The following is a 20042-nucleotide window of genomic DNA, read 5'->3' as shown; positions in this document are numbered from 1 at the left end:
CTGAATAAATATACAAATGTATTTTCTTATTGATCACTAATATCAATTAGAGTTGGCTGCCCACTGCTCCGGGTGTGTGTGTGTGTGTGTGTGTGTGTGTGTGTGTGTGTGTGTGTGTGTGTGTGTGTGTGTGTGTGTGTGTGTGTGTGTGTGTGTGTGTGTGTGTGTGTGTGTGTGTGTGTGTGTGTGTGTGTGTGTGTGTGTGTGTGTGTGTGTGTGTGTGTGTGTGTGTGTGTGTGTGCATTTGTTCACTACTCACTGCTGTGTGTGTGCACTTGGATGGGTTAAACGCAGAGCACCAATTTCGAGTATGGGTCACCATACTTGACAATACGTCACAACTTAACTTAACTTAATATAATTCATGGAAAGATGGCAAAATTGAAATGTATTAAACATATACTTAATAAAAACAACAAAATATGCCAATATGTTCTGTAAGATAAGTAAATTAGACAATTTTGTTTAAATTAAGGATTGCAGAAATGAGTACACCCAAGATTTAATTCAGCAAATGTATAATATTCTTGTACTTAGTATGTCCTCCAGAACTTTAGGTATACTGCTCTGACCCTCTTGGCACTAAGTGTACAAGTTCATGACAAATTTTCACATCTGTCCTGTTTAAATCCTGGAGGACGACCTCCTTAAATGCTCTGGTCTTTAATGGGGAGTTTTGCTCAGCTCGTCTCTACAGAATCCCCCACAGCTGCTCAAGAGTGTTAAGATTGAGTGAAATACATGTCCACTGAAGGATTTTCACCTTGGGAGAATGAATATCTTCATTGTCATGCTGTGTCAGTGAATGAGGGGAGGGTAGCATCTTCTGTTTTAAGTTTTTGTATTCCATCACACAGTAGTGTGTGAATTCATGACAGCATTGATAAAGCACAACTCCCTCACACCTTTAGCACTCATTCATCTCTATAGAAGAGCTTTACTACCACTGAACGTCACTGTGGGTGCCAAACACTTCTCAATGTACTCCTCCTCAAGCAACACCTAGGATGCTTTTGGATCTGAAATGATTGACTTGGTCTCTTATGGATTCCCAGAAGTCTCTATTTTGTAAATATATGGGCCTCAGAAGAGGTTAAATGATTTATTTAGCTTTGGCTTCAGTAGGTAATTCTAGTGGTGACAGCAACCATGCATGTCACTTCTGCAGGCTGCGTCACACTCTGTGAGATAAAGTCTCACTCTTTTCATAGCTTTTGCCGATTCTGAGACACTTGCATGTTATTACTCCTGCTCTTTTTCTAGCAAAAATTCACTCATAACTAAATGAAAACAAAGTGAAGACCCGATTATTTCAGGAGCCTTGTCACCAGTCCATTGTTTTTGAATGTCGGTGCTACTTCTGCTATATTTTCACACTTAAATCAATAATTTGGTATTCCTCTTGTAACATTGTCCTCTTTTATGCTAAGAAATAAGTCAGCTGGCAGTTCTCTCCCAAGTGCTTCCACTGCTGCCAGCATTACGTCTGAGTATGATTCAGCGCACATTTAATTGTCAGGAAATTACTGGTCTTTAAAAGTTTTGATTCAATATACTTACCTGTTGATCAAAAATAGGCTTAAACCTATACACATTTTATTTTTATTTAATAACTTTCAGGAGGGTGTACTAATTTTTGCAACACAACATTTTATCACTTTGATAAGAAAATCTAATTTTGCTGAATAATTTTGACATTCTTCTTTGCTAATTGATCAAGCAGGCTCATCTAAGTAAAGAGTAATTGCTGAATTTGTTCAGTTTTAGAGGGGTTGTACTCTTTTATGCTGTGCACTGTAGGTCACACAAGAGAGAGATCTTTTGTTTAAATCTTTAATATGTCCACTCGGATTTATCACTTTTCATTGTTTAAAATGTAGAAGTTGTTGTATGAAAATGCCTTCTAACAGATATCATGTTTTATAAAAATAACAGTTTAGCAAAAACTTTATGGATTTTTATATTGAACAGATCAAATTTCTATCTACCTCTAAAATGTATTTCATAAACATGTTCAACTTTCTTTCCATCATGTTGAGGATTTTGTTTAAAGATCAGCAGACTTTAAAATATTCTGTCTGTTTCATCAGTTGACATGGCAAACGAGAATAATTATATTCCGCAATAGGCACAAATGATCCATTTTGAAATAATTCTGTATTTACAGAATTTCTGTATTAATTATTTTGTATTTACCGTGTATTTACAGTCAAATACTGCATCAAATATAAAAAAATCTAACAGCTAGTATCTTCCATTAAAAATGTCCCAAACTGTAATTAAAAAAAATTACAAAACGCTTCAGCAGTCCCACTTTAAATCAAGAATTTGTCTATAATCGATAATCACTGAAGCTATGACAAGTGCGTATACAAATTTAACATGTTCATATGTTTAGGAAATTTCATACAAAGAACAAAAGGTAATGACTCACTGACACACTAGGATGTAAAAGAGTTACTTTCATAAATGCTAATGCTATTTTTGTTGTGTGAAGTATTCTGTACAATTACAATGAAAAAAAAAAGACTGTGGAACAGATTGTGTGTCACAGTCAACAAGGCATTTCCAGTCACTGATATGCACATAACATGTCTCCTGAGGTCCTACACATTGCTCAAAATTAATTTACTTTCTCTATAGAGGTGTAACTCCATTACAAAAACAAAAGATCTGTTCTGCTTAGCCCATGTCTGACTGTCCACACATAAATGAACAGACACCCATGGATATAATTTTACTTCAAAGGATGCCGTAAAGCTCTTTGGGTGCAGTCATCTATGATTGTTTCTCCTCGGTGTCTGTGCTGAGTTGTAAGGCCCGGGTTAGCTAATGGGTAACGTCCTGTATAGCCCTTAATCCTGTAATGCGTCCCTTCATGGGTCACGAGTGTTTCCGTATCCTGTGATGAAGCGCCTCCGCCTGGGCTTTCAAACTGCGAAACTCCCCTTGAATAAAGTCTGTCAGTGTTTTCCGCATCTCCATCTGTAGAGAAAAATAATGTCATACTCAGCTGTAAGGCTACTACTACTACAGTATTGAGTGTAACTAGTTACTAAGTAATTAGCTACTGTAGTTTAATTACTTTTCCCTTGAAAAAGTAAGGGATTACAGCTACTTCTTATGTAATTGAAACTAATACTGTGTATAGACTGTAGAACATTTATATACAATTCAATAGTCGATTTAACAAACATTTAAAATCTAACCTTAAAATGCATGCTTTTATGTTCCCTTCTCACTTTAAATACTGGGGTGAGTTAATAAGACTATTGGTTACACTTTAGTGTCCAATTCTCACTATTAACTAGTTGGTTATTAGCATGAATATTACTGGGATATTGGCTGTTTTTTATAACTTAAAACACATATTAAAGTCTTATTCTGCAAGACCTTATTCTAAATCCTTAACTCTACCCAATTCTTAAACTTAACAACTACTTTACTAAGCATTAATAAGCAGTAATTAGGAATATATTGAGGCAAAAGTCATAGTTAATAGCGAGACTTGAACTCTAATCTAAAGTGTGAGCAGAATAATTGATGTAGTTATCTGTTATTTATTTGAAAGAATTAAAAGAACCGTTTCATGTATATCCTTGTATAATTAATTAAATTCTTTTTGGAGAGAGTAATTTTTACAGTAATCTAATTACACTGTTGAAGATGTAATTAGTAACACTGTACTTACCCAACACTGTACTACTATTAATATTATTATCTTTATAAACACTTTATCACCTACCGGACTTGAGTTGTCAGCTCTCAGTGCATTTACCAGATGTCTGACAGTGAACGGCTTTCCAACTAAAACGGTTATTCGCTGCAAAAAAGACAAGTACACTCAGAATCAACACTGTTCTGTAGGTGTGACACTGAAAAAGATCAGGTATGACACATCACGCAAGCAAAATATGTATTAACCTGTCCTACTCGAGGAACGTATGGAGTTTGATTTGGTAAAACATCACTCATACCTGAAACAATACGGTACATAAACATGTGCTCAAATATGAATTCATAAAGTTATGCGCTACGATAACAGCTTATGTCATTTGAACGTGTGCGTGCATAACTTACCTACATGCCACATGGGTAAAATGATTGGGTGAAGAGAGCACTCCGCAATCAAACGCCCGATTCCTGTCACGGAAAAGAAGGATTTACTTGATTAACAAACAAACATATCAAGGTAAAACAAACTATTTGTTCATAAATCTTACCCCATTTTATCCTCATGAACTCTTCAGTCATGTTAACTTTACCTGGGAGGAGAAAAGTACCATATTTCCTTTAACTTGTACCACAAACAAATGTCAAGGTTAAAAATAAGAGTGTCGTCTGCTGTCTGTACCTTCTGGAAATATGTGCACCCATTCCCCTTGATTCAGCCTTTCCAAGAGGAAATCCATTCCTTTCTGATATACTCCATCTCCTAAAAACACAGGACAATTTAATGCATTCAATGGATTGTAACTTTAAAAAAGTATTTAAAAAACAACTTAAAAACCTTATCAACTCCAGTGTCTCCTCTTAAGTTTTTCATTCTTGTTTAATATATAAATTATATTTAAAAAAAAATGTATGCAATGTTTATGGTCTTTTTGGGCAGGATAAGCTATATATTTAAATCGTTACGGTGGGTGTGTCAGCGTTATTCCTCTGAATAACTTATGATGTGTATATTTTTAATGTCCTGATTGAACAACATCTATTTCAGACTCTCCAAAATCGTTCAAATATGGCGTTTTACTAGCATTACCGTTTCCATGTAAAATGTTATATATAGCTATATGTTAAATTAATAATTAATTTAACAAACATTTCAATTATTACCTGCTTCAAAATGAATGCCATTAACGAAATCACTGTTGAAACATTTACAGTTAGCCTACTGTACGAATTAAAACACTATAACAATAATAACGCCATAAACAATGAATAACTGTTAAAAGGCAAATGAAGGTATGTGTATACAAAGCTTAAATCTTTATTCAGATTTCAGAATGAGCATTTTGTCATTTGTAATACATATGTTGAGGATCTTGTCCATCTGATGTTTATCATGCTCGCTACTGCAATGTATATGATTATGAACGCAACTTTTTACAGTTTTTCTCGATTGCTAAAACACTATAACCAGGCTTCTGCACTAAAATTTCAAAACCATAACGCCATTTTTAAAAAAGCACACCCATTTTCCTAAACTATAAACACTATTCCCCTGCTATGACACGAGTCAGATTTGGTGAACTGTTACTGCAAAAGTAAGTATATTTTATTTATATAGCACATTTAAACATAGCAAAGCTATCCAAAGTGCTTAACAGTGTCAAATAAATTTAAAAGAGAAAAGAAAAACAGAAAAGAAGCAAACAAGACAGCCAATAAAATTTACTTTAAAGTAAATTACTTTAAATCACAAATAAAGAAATTACTTAAACAACAAAGTGAGATTAAAATGCTAAGGAAAAAATAGACATTTTCAATCTCATTTTAAAAGGTGCAAGGCGGCAGTCTAGAGGCAACTGGTTCCACAGATTGGTTCAGCATTGACTGAAAAGGCTCTGTCACCCTTGGTTTTCAAACGGGAACGAGGGACAGATAAAAGAGCCCTGTCAGTGGATCTTAAATGTCTGGTAGATGACAAACAGACGGAGATAAGATAAAAGATAAGACGGAGCTTGATTGTTAAGAGCTTTAAAGACAAACAACAGATTATAGTCCTTCACGTCTGCTGCGATCTCAAAATCCTTTTCCTATTTAGCGCCCAAACTCTGGAACAATCTACCTAACACTGTTCGGGAAGCAGACACACTCTGTCAGTTTAAATCTAGATTAGAGACCCATCTCTTTAACCTGGTTTACACATAATACACTATCACATTTCTATAATTCAGATCCGTTAAAGGATTGTTAGGCTGCATTAATTAGATCAACCGGAACCGGGAACACTTCCCAAAACACCTGATGTACTTGTTACATCGTTAGAAGAATGGCATCTACGCTAATATTAGTCTGTTTCTTTCTTATTCCGAGGTCACTGTAGCCACCCAGATCCAGACTGTATCCAGATCAGATGGTGGATCAGCACCTAGAGATGACCTCTACAGCCAGGACACCTAGATGAGCCCCAGAGACTGATCCCCAGTGAAGACCCTGTCTCCAAGACCACAGGAACCAGATGAGTCCTTTGCACAATCTGACTCTGCTTTAGTCTAGATTTAAACTGCTGATAAGCAGTGAAACCAGATTGAAAAGGTTCTAATAAATTAGCTGTATTTAAGAATGTGATTGTAGAAGATTTTTATTAGTCAAAATATGAATTAATCAAGTATAATTAATGTGAATCTAACCACTTGTGTATTAAGTTATATTTCCAATATAAGCATATGCCTGTGTGTTAAGGGCTCGCATGGAGGGCATGTTCTGACCCTTATGATGGAAAACATATGTGGAAATACAAAGGTAGGGCTGGGTATCGAGTTCGATACTTTTTAGGCACCGACCGAATTGCCTCGATACCACCGAGTATCGAAAAACGTCTTGTCGTTCGGTACCAAATTTCGATACCTAAGGGGTTAATCTCATCACCGTCAGTGAGCCAATAATCCTGCAGCACCAGGTGTGTTTGACTAGAAGCTGTGCTGATAGATCAGTGTTTGACCTCCGCAAGAGCGTTTCGAAAGCGCACGGAGCAGTCCGCTCTTTATATCGCGCAGTTTGTTTATTATACACAGACTGAAGCTTGCGTGACGCTCGCGGTGATTTCAGCGTCTGCCGCCTCACTAAATGAGGACATGAACAACATCTCCAGACCTGCTCTGAGAGTCACTTCATGAGCATTTTACCGTTTGATTCGACGAAAACTAGCGTCATATCATATACACACAGAACTGTAAAGGTATTTCAGACAACCCGTCAAAATAAAAGTTCGGTTTAACTTGGAAGACACTGCGGCAGAAATATATTAATATTGTTCAGCAGACAGTACATACTGCTACTACTTGGCTACTATTAAAATTATAATTTTTTTTTTTTTTTTTTTAGTAAAGATCACAAAACAGTTATTCCATGTTTTAATTTTAATAGTAACCCCCCTTTGTTTGCCAAAATAAATAAACTTTGATTTTCAATAATTTAAAGACAAATTAAATTAATGTTTTGTCTTCATTTGAAAACCAGATACAGAACACAGAATTTCTGAGGAAAAATAAAACATTTCATAAGGCTATTTTAAGAATAAATTTAAATAAACTTAGTTGTTTTTATGCATTCAAATAATTAGACATACTACACCAGAATTTAATAACAATAAAACATATGGTGAAAGAAAATAAAACACCCACTTATGAAAGTGGATGAAGATTTAAAATTTCTTGAAGTCTTTAACAACCTAGAAATGATGATTCTGTCTGAGCTATGCGTTTTAAAATGAACACGCACTAATGTAAACGTAGCCTAACAGATGTGTAAACCGAAAACAATTTGAACTTTATTAAAATTATTTATTTATTTATTGTGTTGGATATATTTTGTTCCTTTGTGCAGTGGCTCAGGAGATGAGGCTTTGAGTCTGTATAAATATCAACAAGCTAAAAAAAAATAGTTTTTTAAGATAATGTAATCTTATTAATGGTATCGAAAAAAGTATCGTTCAGGAACCGGTATCGAACTCAAGGTATCGGTATCGAAATTTTTTTGAACGATACCCAGCCCTATACAAAGGAGGCTTCTTTCCTTAAACACGTCTAGGAGCCCCTTCTCTCTAGGGAATCTCCAATATTTGGAATATTGCCAAAAAAGGAAAAATGCACATGTATGAAATGTTCTGAACACGCCTAGAAGAAAGACTATATAAAGAGAATCTCAGAGAACGTTTAGGAGGACTTTTCTGCAGAAAACTTCTCGGCTTCATTTTCTTGTTATAATAAAGTCTATTTTCTGGCATCAAAACCCCACAAGGCTCTGAGAGTGATTCTTCACAGAGAAGGGAAACCACCACATGATCAACTGTAATTGCACAAATTTTTCTAAAAGCTTTGACAAAAAGGATAACTTTGAGAAAGGCCGAAAATTGTTAACCGCATGCTTAAAGCAATTTGGAACAACACCAGTGTCCAAGGATGAGTTAATCAACACTTGGATACTGGGTCCAGTTACTGGAAAGGCTGCTTTTATGATCTCAGGGGGAACAATCAAAGAGAAACAAAGAGAAATCAAATCGTAAGGCCCATAGTACGTCTTTGCAGCATGCAAGATAGATTCTTCAACAGCATTAGCTAGATCAGGGATGGGCAACTTCGGTCCTGGAGGGCCACTGTCCTGCAGAGTTTAGCTCCAACCCTAATCAAACACACCTGAACCAGCTAATCAAGGTCTTCAAGATCACTAGAAAGCTACAAGCAGGTGTGTTTGATTAGGGTTGGAGCTAAACTCTGCAGGACAGTGGCCCTCCAGGACCGAAGTTGCCCATCCCTGAGCTAGATAATGTTCACTGAACTGAGAAACCGTCAGTGAGTTTATAAACCAAGAATAAAAACCAACAGGCCTATTCACAGTAGCAGAGCTCACAACAGAAACCTTAAAAACAATGGGTTTGTGATCGGAGAAGGAAGCATCATCAATGAAAACATCAACTACAGAAGAACCATATGACATAATAAGGTCAAGTGTGTGACCAAGGACATGAGTTGCTTGATTTATATGTTGAGAAAAACCAAACAAGTCCAAGATATTACAAAACTCAGCAAACAAAGGACACCCCAGGCAGCAAAGATGTATATTAAAATCACCCAGTAGCAACATACGATCATACAACGGAGCAACAGAAGTTAAAAATTCAGAAAACTCACTTCTAAAAGTACTTCCAAAATTAGGAGGCTTATAGATGAGAGCACAGAGCAGCACGGCTGAAGTAGACTGTAATGCCACACACTGCACTTTCACACTTTTCACACACTGAAAAAGTCCGAGCAGAAACTGATTGAATTTTAAGTGATTGCTTAAAAACCTTTGCAACCCCACCACCCCTACCAGCAGATCTTGGGGTACTTATAAAACGACAGTTCGATGTACAAAGTTCTTCAAAAACTGACAACTCACCAGCACCGGCCCAAATCTCAGTCAAAAACTAAATTTGAAAGTTTTATTGCATACAGACCAGGCGTCCACTAAGGCCATATTCAAAGGATTCTGTGATGACAAGTCCAGATCCAGATGTTGAACAAGGTCCAGTTGGCGAAGATTTGAACAGTTCACTCCTCTTTGACAAATCCGTAAAGGAGGAGCAGAGAAAATAGATGAGTGAAAATCCGGGAGATGAAAAATATATCTGTAATCCCACGAACGTCGCGACAATTGAAGACCCTCCAACCTCCTACTATCCAGAGGAAACTTCATTAAAGACTGTATGGAAGAAGCAGTTGCCCTTCTGATTCTCACACGAACACGATCACGATTACCTCTCTTCCTGCAGCGCTTTCTTAAGGTAGGGACACAGCACAGTAACCTGCGAGCGCATTCCAGTGTGGGTTGGCTGAACGAGGATTGAGAACGAGAATACCATCCACGGTAAACTCCCATACAACTTCTGATATTAAGTAAAGCTTGGCGATCGAAGGTGAGCACTGAAACTGCATGGAAGGAACCAGTGCAAAATCATGCATAAAACGAACAGCACAGATGTCAGTCGAACAGACACCACAGGTACACCAAACTGAGACAATCGAGAAACAGAGAGACGGCAAGCTGGGTACACTGGTGCCATCTTGGATCTATGTATGTCAATACGAAAGGGTATTCCATAGTCTTTAACTCGAATGCCCTGAGCATATCACACAAAACTCTACACACAAATCCCTACATTACTCAGTGCTTACACCATGTGGTCATTTAGAAAGCACTAGAATTCAATATTATTCACTCAAGTCTGCAGAGTTTGAGCTCAATTAGCGCACAATTACCAAAGTGGAAACACTAGGAGTCAAAACACTAGGGCTGATAGATAAAAGGGCCAAAGTCAGCTTACAGTTATTTAGTGTTTTTTACAGTCACTTTGGTGCAATTCTCAGATCAGTAATTAAATTCTGAAAACTACTTGTTCAAACTCCACCTCATCTAGTCACTTCATAAAAAGTTTCTCATTCTTTTGAACAAGTTGTGATTGCTTTGATACATTCATGCAACTGATTATGTACATTTGTCTACGGTTTCCTACATTATCAGTTGCTAATGTCATGTTGCTAAAAATGTATTATATAGTTCTCTGTGCAATAGTCTTACCCCTCAAAACATCTTGTCATTAATTCATCGTATAAGCAATTAAATGCAAAATGGTTGATCTAGCTGTCATAACATTTTCTACACATTTATATTACACTTTTTGTAAATTTGCCACGAATTGTGCAGGTGAATCTTGACTTTCACTAATGAAGAGTATGTAGATCAATGATAAACCAGTTCTCTGAAATAGCTCAAAGGTGCATCTCATGAACCTTCAATTGGAAAGCATATATAGACATATATAGACAACCTGAGGCAGGTTGAAGGGTGCCGCCAATTATTAGGAGATCGACGAATATCCTCAATAATTCAAACATTATGAAACAGTGTCTTTCAATCAATATCCCACATACAGTGCCTTGCGAAAGTATTCATACCCCTTAATTTTTTTCATGTTTTGTTATGTTGCTGCCTTATGCAAAACTGCTTTAAAATGATTTTTTTCCCACATAAATCTATACTCCATACACCATAATGGTAAGGAAAAAAACAGGTTTTTAACATCTTCGCAAATTTATTAAAAGTACAAAAATGGCAAGACTCAATCCTCTCTTCAGTGTAGACACATGAAAACACACTTAGAATTTACAAAAAGCGCACCTAAAAGACCCTCAGACTGTGAGAAATAATATTATCTGGTCTGATGAACCTCAATTCCAAGCATCATGTTTGAAGGAAAGCAGGCACTGCTCATCACATGCAGAGTACCATCCCAACAGTAAAGTGTGCTGGTAGCAGCCTCATGCTGTGGGGCTGTTTTTCAGCGGCAGGGACTGAGGAACTCGTCAGAGTAGAAGAAAAGCTCAATGCACCAAAATATTGAGATAGCCTTAAAGAAAACCCAGTCCAGAGCATTCAGAACCTCAGACTGTCAGGGAACTGTTGTGTGTCTGTCATGTGTTCCTGCCCCTTGTGCCCATATTTGGTTTGTTTCCTGTCCTTGTCATCTGTAATCATCAGTTAATTCTTGTCTAGCCGTGTTCGTCTCATTAGCGTGTGTATTTAAGTTCCTGCCTGTTGAGTTTCGTGCGGTCTGGTCGACTCGTTAACCCCGGTGTGTGATGTCCTTGTCTGCCTTGCCTTGTCCTGCCATGTCCTGTCCTGATCTTCAGTAAAGACTATTATTTGAGTTTATATCCTCGTCTGCGTGTTCCTGGTTCCTCCCTCGTGTGTGCACCGTGACAGAAGACCAGACCACAACAGTAAGCGGCGCCCCTTCACCTCGTTTTGTTTTCCGTTTTTTAAAAAGTCTTTTGTTTGTTCCTGTTTTTGGTCTGTCTCTCGTGGCATGGAAGTCGCCACTCGACATCCCGCCTTAGCCCACTGCAAGTCGGCGTGGGAGTTCGGCGGGATCGCCGCGAGTGTCGCGAGTCCGCTGGCCGCGAGCCCCAAGTCACGCCGCCGTTCGCGGGAGATCACGCCGCTTTCCGCGGCTCACCGACCCCGCCGTTCGCGGGAGATCACGCCGCTTTCCGCGGCTCACCGACCCCGCCGTTCGCGGGAGATCACGCCGCTTTCCGCGGCTCACCGACCCCGCCGTTCGCGGGAGATCACGTCGCCGTCCGTGGGGAAAGCCCACCCACCGTCGGCGGCTCCCCTGTTCACGCCGCCGTCCGCGGCTCCCCTGTGCACGCCGCCGGTCCGCCGCTGACTCAATGCCCGCCGGTCCGCCGCTGACTCAATGCCCGCCGGTCCGCCGCTGACTCAATGCCCGCCGGATTGCCGCTGACTCAAGCCCACCGGATTGCCGCTGACTCAAGCCTGCCGGCCGCCGCCTCTAACCCTCTCCGTGGATCAAGTCCACATGTCTCGGCCAGGAGAGCCGTGTTTGTTTGTTGTGCCCACAGGAACATTTTTAAAAAACCATGTCATGTCTTGTCCATGGAGACTCGTCTGGGGCAGGCGGCTTCTTGAGTTGTGGCCATGGAGGCCAGTCGCAGCCGCTTGCCCCCCCTGTCGCAGAAGTGGAGGAGGTTGCTGAGGGACCCTGTGAGGGCCCCTGACTCCTCGTCATGCCCAGAGGAAGCCTCAGCTTCCTAGCCAGCCCAGGAGGGCTTCTGGTTCCTGTGGGATGTCTTGTTGTGTTTGTCTGACCCTGGAGGGTTTCATGTCGTGTCTTGTACTGTTTTGTTTGTCTAGCCCCGGAGGGCTCCTGATACCCCCTGGATTCCCCATGGAAATTTTGGGGGGGGGTAGTAGAGCTCTGGGTGGAGTGGGTGGGCCGAAGAAGGATGTCATGGCCACAGTTACCACCTGCCATGGCCTCCTGAGCTCCCTGCTCCACCATGGGTCCTGTCTGTCTGTTCCGCTCTGGAGGTCCCCGTCCTGTGGTCCGTGTCTGTCCTGAGAGGCCTCCAGAGCGCCCACCCCCCCTCCCCGATGGAACTGTTAAGGCTCGGGACGAGCCTTTCGGGAGGGGGGAGTTATGTCAGGGAACTGTTGTGTGTCTGTCATGTGTTCCTGCCCCTTGTGCCCATATTTGGTTTGTTTCCTGTCCTTGTCATATGTAATCATCAGTTAATTCTTGTCTAGCCGTGTTCGTCTCATTAGCGTGTGTATTTAAGTTCCTGCCTGTTGAGTTTCGTGCGGTCTGGTCGACTCGTTAACCCCGGTGTGTGATGTCCTTGTCTGCCTTGCCTTGTCCTGCCATGTCCTGTCCTGATCTTCAGTAAAGACTATTATTTGAGTTTATATCCTCGTCTGCGTGTTCCTGGTTCCTCCCTCGTGTGTGCACCGTGACACAGACGGGAAAAAGGTTTACCTTCCAACAGGACAATGGACCTAAACACACAGCAAGAGTGGCTTATAGACAACTCTGTGAATGTCCTTGAGTGGCCCAGCCACAGCCTGAGCTTGAACCCAATCATATATTTCTGGAATAACCTGAAAATGTGAATCTGCCCCATCCAACCTGACAGAGCTTGAGAGGTGAAGCAGTGAGGAGAAGAATAGCAGATAATTGCCAAATGCTGATGAGGAAAGCTTGTCGCATCAAACAAAAAAGACTTGAGGCTGTAAAGGTGATTCACCTAAATATTTAGTTAAGGGTATGAATACTTATGCAATGTACTTATTTCAGTTTTTTTTTTTTATTTGTAATTCATTTACAAAGTTGTGACAATTCTGTTTTTGCTTTGTTAATATGGTGTATGGAGTGTAGACTGATGTAGAAAAAAAATAATAATTTTTAAAGCAGTTAGCATAAGGCAGCAACATAAAACGTGAAAAAAAAATGAAGGGGTATGAATACTTTCGCAAGGCACTGTACAATAATGTGTAAATTTGTACTTTTGAAAAGGATATATGGCATACATAAGAAGCACTGCCTTCTGCGTTTCAGTACAGTAAAACTGTTGGCATAGTTTACATCAGGTAACACTAACAGAGTGCACGGTTATATTGACAACATGACTAAGCATTTGGACTATCTTGTTTGTGAACAATGACACGTACGTTTCATTCTGATTGAACTGATATGTTCATTAACATAAATACTTACTTTTGAGAGATGAACTAAAGATTTTGAGTAAGTTACAGGCTTTTGCAGGTAACCTATTGTGTGGTGCTGTATTGTACTGTACTCTGCAGTACATTAAATTAAGGAATAAAACACTTGGGGAGTACCACAAGCAACACTTATTACCTGTTTTTGTAGTACTGTTTTTGTAGTACTTGAGTTTATCTCATCAGTGTGTAAGACTGTGTTGTAGTGTGTGTTTTTGACTGTTTGTGTGTCATGTCTGAGAGCAAAGTTTGGTTTTTCAGCAAGATTGAGTTGTTTTGAGTGGAGAGCTTCGTTTTGACCTGAATATAGGAAGTCTGGGGAATTGAGCTAGAAGTTATGGATTTGTGTTTAGAGTTTCGCAAAAACGAGGCATAATTTCAAGAAATGTGTTTAAGCAATCGTGATAAACTGTAATAAGCAGGGTCAATTCCTGGTATTAAACAAATAACCGTTTACATGCATAGGATGTTGTAAGAATGTACAGGGATACTTCAGATATAAAAACGCTGACTTGGTAGGTGATGTTTTCTCATTAGAATTGTATGATTTCCTATTAATTCAATAGAATGCATGGGAATAGGCAATACCAACATGGTGGCGCGGCGGCTTCACCTTCATGACGTCATGAGCGATCCAGTTCTCTATTCTAGATCAGTGGATTAGAGGAGTTTACCTCTAACAACAGGCACACATTTCCCTCTGCTGAAGAAGCTGGAGTGTAGTTCTCTTGTGAAACAGATGTCAGAGGCAGCAGGTGTCCTGAGCACACACAGATAACAAATTATATGATTTAAGCAACAAAACACTTTTACACGAGTCTCCAGATTCTGCTTTCATTCACTCACCATCTCATCCTGTTAAAGCTCCACAGATGCCGGAGCTTCAGGACTCCTGAGATCAGAACGTGCAAAAACACTTTAACGCATTTACATTTTCTACTGACAAATCTACTCTAAAATGTGTCACCTCAGTTATATTAAAAGGGTGGTTGATTGCAATTTCACTTTTTTAACGTTAGCGTGTAATGTTGCTGTTTGAGCATAAACAATATCTGCAAAGTTACGACACTAAAAGTTCAATGCAAACAGAGATATCGTATTTTAAAATTATGGCAGTTTAATTCCTACAAAAATGGCTCGTAGGGACTACAACAAGCTACTTCCTGGGTTTGTGACATCACAAACCCTGATAAACCCCGCCCCCGGGAACATGCAGCAAAGGGGGCTGAGCTGCTTTAGAGAAGAGGAAGAGTTGCTGCCATGCCGTCAAAACTAGGGGTGCACGAAAAAATCTATTCATACAGTGCCCTCCAAAAGTATTGAAACAGGAAAGACAAAATTCCTCTGTTGGCTGTGGAGTCAAGACATTTACAAATATGATTAAAATATGAATATGAGACAAAACTACAGAATGTCACATTTTATTATTAGCCGTTTCAACACATACATGTTTTACCAGCTAAGAAGTTCAGCACTTTTAGAGTTCATCCCTCTATCTGATGTGAGCATAAGTATTGGAGCAGTTGCCTCACAGGTCTTTCTAAGTGATCAGCTGTGTCCTGCTGCATTAATTCTTCAGATATTAAAAGCAGGGAATGTGTCGTATCAGTTATATCCATTACTTCTGTATTCTGAATCTTGCATTCGATGATGACACACACAAACCAGGATGAAGATGAGGGAGCTGACTTTGAGAGAAAAGCAAGTAATTTGGATGCTAAAAGAAAAGAGGAAGTCAGTTAGAGCTCTAGCAAAAACAAAGGGCATGGAGAAATCAAGAGTTTGGAAACCACCAGCGACACCAGCAACCAACAACGACCTGATCGGCTGAGAAACCAACAGTAGTTGATGACAGACAAATCATAAAAGCTGTGAAAATGAATCCTAAAAGACGTGTCTGTAAAATCAGCAACAGCTTCCAGAAAGCTGGGGTGATGCTCTGACAATCTACTGTCCTCAGGAGACTTTGACACAGAATTACAGATGCTACACAGCAAGATGCAAACCTCTGACCAGCACCAACAATAGAAAGACAAGAGTAGAGTTTGCAAAAAAGCACAAAGGTGAGCCAGAAGAGTTTTGGAACTGTGTTTATGGTCCGATGAGACAAAGATGAACCTTTATCTAAGTGATGGGAAAGCACTAATGTGGAGAAAAAAAGTGGAACTGCAATGATCCCAAGCATACAGCCTCATCTGTAAAGCATGGTGGAGGTGGTGTCATGGCATGGGGATGCATGGCTGTCTCTGGAACAGGCCCTCTCAACTTTACTGATAACTTAATGTATGATGACAGGAGCAGAATGAATTTGGAATGAGTCTGGTGATGTCTATGGGTCACAGACTCACTGCTGTGATTGTGCTCAAGGGATCTGCAACTAAATAATAGCTTTTAATCTTTTATATCTGCCTTATGTTCAACTGTCCCAATACTTATGCTCACATCAATGAGTGGGATGAACTCTAAAAGTGCTGTTCTTTTTATTTGGTAAAACATATATGAGTTGAAACGGCTAATAATAAAATGTGACATTCTGTAGTTTTGTCTCATATTCATATTTTAATCATATTTGCAAATGTTGTGACTCCACAGCCAACAGAGAAATGTAGTCTTTACTGTTCCAATACTTTTGGAGGCCGCTGTATATGAATCACGTTTCTGTCTAGCGATTTTAATGGATTCACAAGTTTCAAAATCAATGTTATAAAGCAGCGGTTCAGCGCATCTCTCTCTCTCTCTCATATTCAGATCATCAGCTCCATCAATAAACTGTGTTCCAATTATACACTTTATGTGTATAGTAGGGCTGTCAACTTTAGTCGTTTAGTCGACTAATCGGTCGATGCCGTCTTGGTCGACTGACATTCTCATTGGTCGACCAGTTGCATAATTTTTTTTTTTTTTTTTTTCCACCAATAAAGAAATTTTCATTGATTTACTCCTTGATATTTATTCCTTTTATTAGCAGTTATATATTACTGTATTCTAAATATAATTAGCCTATGTTTTATCCCCAACTTTAAATGGTTTAATTTAGGCTATTTTCTAACAGCGCCACAGTTTAGCGCACCACGAACACTCGGGAACCGCACCTGTGGCTGGCTGCACTGCTGCTTCGCGCTCAGTAAGGAATATAGGTAGTTTTGCTGTATTCATTCAGTTAGAACACTACTTGTTTTGGCTTTAGTCGACAAAATGTCCAAGAAATCTAAATATTTTGTCTGGCTGCATTTTACAAAATATTTGACCCGTTGGCAAAAAAACAGAAAACGGCAAAAGAGAAGGAGATAGCAATGCTTCTTTGTGGACATGGTGCAGAGGATGACCCTGCTGAGCCAAGCGCACAAAGATCCTCTTGCGATTTAATGAAAGATTATCTTCAGGACAGAAGTAAAGTGGACACTGCTGGGCCACTTGCGTGGTGGAAAAATAATGAGGAGAGATATCCACGACTTGCTCGGGCAGCCAAACGCCTGCTCTGCATCTCTGCAAACGCCTATAGATCGGCTGGACAAAAGTTAACCCATAGCTTTGAAAGTAAAGAAGAATATACAGCCTGTACAAACGAGAGCTTTTGTTAGGATTTTTCATTATTTGGCAGTTTTAGCAGTTATATTTTTTGTAGCGTGTGGTGTGGTCAGGTGCGTGATTATGACTGTCACTATAGACCTAGGACAGAGCTCCTCACTTTGCAGTTAAAAAAAAATCACTTAATTTTCAAAGAATTATATTATTATTATAGTTTTATGTATTGATGTTTTTTAGTTGTTGTTTTATAAATGCTCTATGAAAATTGTTTAAATGTTCAATCAAAATGCAAAACATCGCATCTTTTTTTTTTTTTTTTTTTTTTAGTCGACCGATCGTTGCGCAGGACAGGACTTTGGTCGACTAAGCATTTCTTTGGTTGACTACAGCCCTAGTGTATAGACACAGATATTTTTCACATAGCTATGAGAAGCGTTATACATGGACGATCGTGCGGTTGCCGTGCTGTATTAAGGCTTTAATTAGGATAAAACCGCATATTAAAAGCTAACAGAAGCCGTAGCATCTACAAATAACTGGCAACGTATCTAAAAGTACGAGACAACAACAAAAACAAAAACATACTATTAACAGCCGTGTGCTTGCACAGATTCAGCGCGATCCTCTTCACTAATATTCTCTGTGTCTCAATCAGGCTCAAATTGATAAGCAATATAGACAACGCCATTGTTTACAATACAACCAGAGCACATGCTGCTGAGCTGAGGGGCGGGACGTTTAGAGGCTCTAGAGGCGGTTCAGCCAATCACAACACACTGGACCAGCTAACCAATCAGAGCCCATCACGTATTTCTGAGGGAGGGGCTTCATAAAACCAGGAACTCATCAGAGCGTTTATCAGAGAAGGGACAGAGCGGTGTAGAATAAAGGTAAATTATGTGAAAAATAATGGGGTTTTTTTTACGAAGCATTAAGACATGTTAGACTGCACCTCATAAACACAATCAAGCCTAGAAACAAAACAAACAAAAAAAAGAGTCAACCACCCCTTTAAATGTTTTTTTTTTTTTTTTTTTTTGTTAAAGCCATGATTTTATTATTGAAAACCAGGTATCCGATGCTCCGCCTACCCCAGATGTGTGGATCATCCATACAGGACTGATGATTGCACACTGTGATAAGAGGCGTGTCCTGAGGACGCTCATCAACCAGGTCCAACAAAACATCCTGGTTGTGCACCACCACCGAGTTAAAATAATCTGCAGAACCAGATAAAGTAGGTGAATGTTACATCTTTCACAGTTCATGGTACACATCAGGATATGGAGAAACATCAGACTCACTGGTCCAAAGGTAACTGTAGGAGCCCACCATTCCCATGACCACTCTGCTGGATATTCTCCAGCCCAGCCGGGGGCATTGTGGGAAGGGCCATCTCACCTCCAAGGGCATCGCCACAGCGTTCACCTGCACTGAGATAACATTCATGAATGCAAGTTTACAAAGGGCAAACCTGTTTTTATAGTGCTTGAAAAAGATAGATGTGATGTCAAAATCTAAAAAGAGTAAAGCAATTAAAACGGTTACTATATGCTCCTCTTTTAACATTTAAACATAAAAAATTACTTTATGGTGCTTACTTACAAAGTACATTTTCTGTATTAAAACTGCTTTGTAACATCCTATGGAAATATGTGTAGTTTATATTTGTTTGTAAACTGATGCTTATGTGCCCACTCTCCCTTTCTCTCGCTCGCTCTTTCTTGTTCTGTCTCGTTGATGCATGTGAAAGGTTGTTATACTGTGGGATATGACATTATACATGCTATTTGTTGACAGTAACGCATTAAAAACGCACTGAGATATTAGAGCAGAGAATAAACGGATCTGTTAATAAGGCACATATCTACTGGCAGTGCTGCTCAGCTGCGGAGGATATATTTGCTCCAGATGAATCAGATTTAGCATGTAATCACTTTGGGATAGATCTGTTAAACATAAGCAAGAGCTTTATGTCCAAATAGAAACACTGCGAAAAACAAACATGACATATAAAATCTGCTGAATGCTCAAGAAGTCAAACAGTAAGAAACTTCCTCTTTTTAAACTTAAACTTATGTAAACACTAACAGCGTAATTGTACATGACTGAATTTACTAATGGATGTAGTTAATTGTTCTCTGCTTTTCTGTAATAGCACCGCTAAATTGTAATGTGAGTTTGATTCATTGAAAAAAAAAAAAAAATGTATAATTAAGAAAATGTAACCCTCCCACCTTCCGTCCCGTCAGCCGATGGCCGCAGAAATGCAGCGTGACCGGAAGTACTTTACCGCCGCGAGCGGTCATGGGAGATGTAGTTTTATAGTCGTCATTAGTTCCTTCGACCTTGACGTTTTCGCTTTAATATTAAAACCACATCAATCTTAAAACATAAAACAGTACTGATGATATAGCCTACTATTAGAAAGACGAAAAGTAGCGTGGAACTGCTGAAGCACATGCTGTTTATTTCACATTTTACATCACACGCGGAAGTGGCGAAAATTAACCATGGTTTTACTACAAATAAAACCCAAAAAACCATGGTTACTTCACTTTTACTATAATAAAACCATGGTTAATTTTCGTACGGGGGATACTAAGAAGTCACACTGAAGTCTGGCGAGAAGCATAAACAGTGTATTACAATGTGCTGTCATAACTGCAGAAACCATTTGTTATTTGTATTTTTGGTTTTGTTGTAGTAAAAGTGTTGTAAGCATG

At 39.3% G+C, this 20042-nt stretch overlaps 1 protein-coding gene across 4 annotated transcripts; it reads right to left on the bottom strand.

Annotated features, from left to right (window-relative positions):
* Positions 1 to 1608: 1608 nt before the first annotated feature.
* LOC306860443 (tafazzin) lies at positions 1609 to 19607 on the bottom strand. 4 transcript variants are annotated; one of them, XM_079402164.1, is made up of 11 exons: positions 19554 to 19591; positions 18621 to 18744; positions 18408 to 18536; positions 14635 to 14680; positions 14463 to 14548; positions 4355 to 4435; positions 4224 to 4265; positions 4081 to 4143; positions 3925 to 3977; positions 3746 to 3823; positions 1609 to 2985 (listed from the first exon to the last, which is right to left on the bottom strand). In XM_079402164.1, the coding sequence occupies exons 2-11, from the start codon at positions 18727 to 18729 to the stop codon at positions 2884 to 2886; spliced, it is 789 nt and encodes a 262-aa protein (XP_079258290.1). In that variant the 5' UTR covers positions 18730 to 18744; positions 19554 to 19591; the 3' UTR covers positions 1609 to 2883. The 4 variants fall into 4 exon arrangements, with proteins under 4 accessions (XP_079258290.1, XP_079258291.1, XP_079258292.1 ...); XM_079402165.1 differs by having other exon boundaries at positions 1828 to 2985; positions 18621 to 18749; XM_079402166.1 differs by lacking the exon at positions 3925 to 3977 and having other exon boundaries at positions 1828 to 2985; positions 4085 to 4143; positions 19554 to 19607.
* Positions 19608 to 20042: the final 435 nt, after the last annotated feature.

The sequence above is a fragment of the Barbus barbus genome (genome assembly GCF_936440315.1).
Source record: "Barbus barbus genome assembly, chromosome: 41".
Lineage (NCBI taxonomy): Eukaryota > Metazoa > Chordata > Actinopteri > Cypriniformes > Cyprinidae > Barbus > Barbus barbus.
Note: the sequence above shows the minus strand (reverse complement) of the source record. Positions and strands in the feature narration are given on the sequence as shown.

Excerpts from the sequence above, each read along its gene's own strand:
- LOC306860443 (XM_079402164.1), bottom strand. The coding sequence starts at position 18,729 with ATGCCCTTGGAGGTGAGATGGCCCTTCCCACAATGCCCCCGGCTGGGC. Across the intron at positions 14,549-14,634 it reads AGCTTTAACAGGATGAGATG|GACACCTGCTGCCTCTGACA; the intron begins GTGAGTGAATGA and ends GTGTGTGCTCAG. Across the intron at positions 3,824-3,924 it reads ACGTTCCTCGAGTAGGACAG|CGAATAACCGTTTTAGTTGG; the intron begins GTTAATACATAT and ends TCTTTTTTGCAG.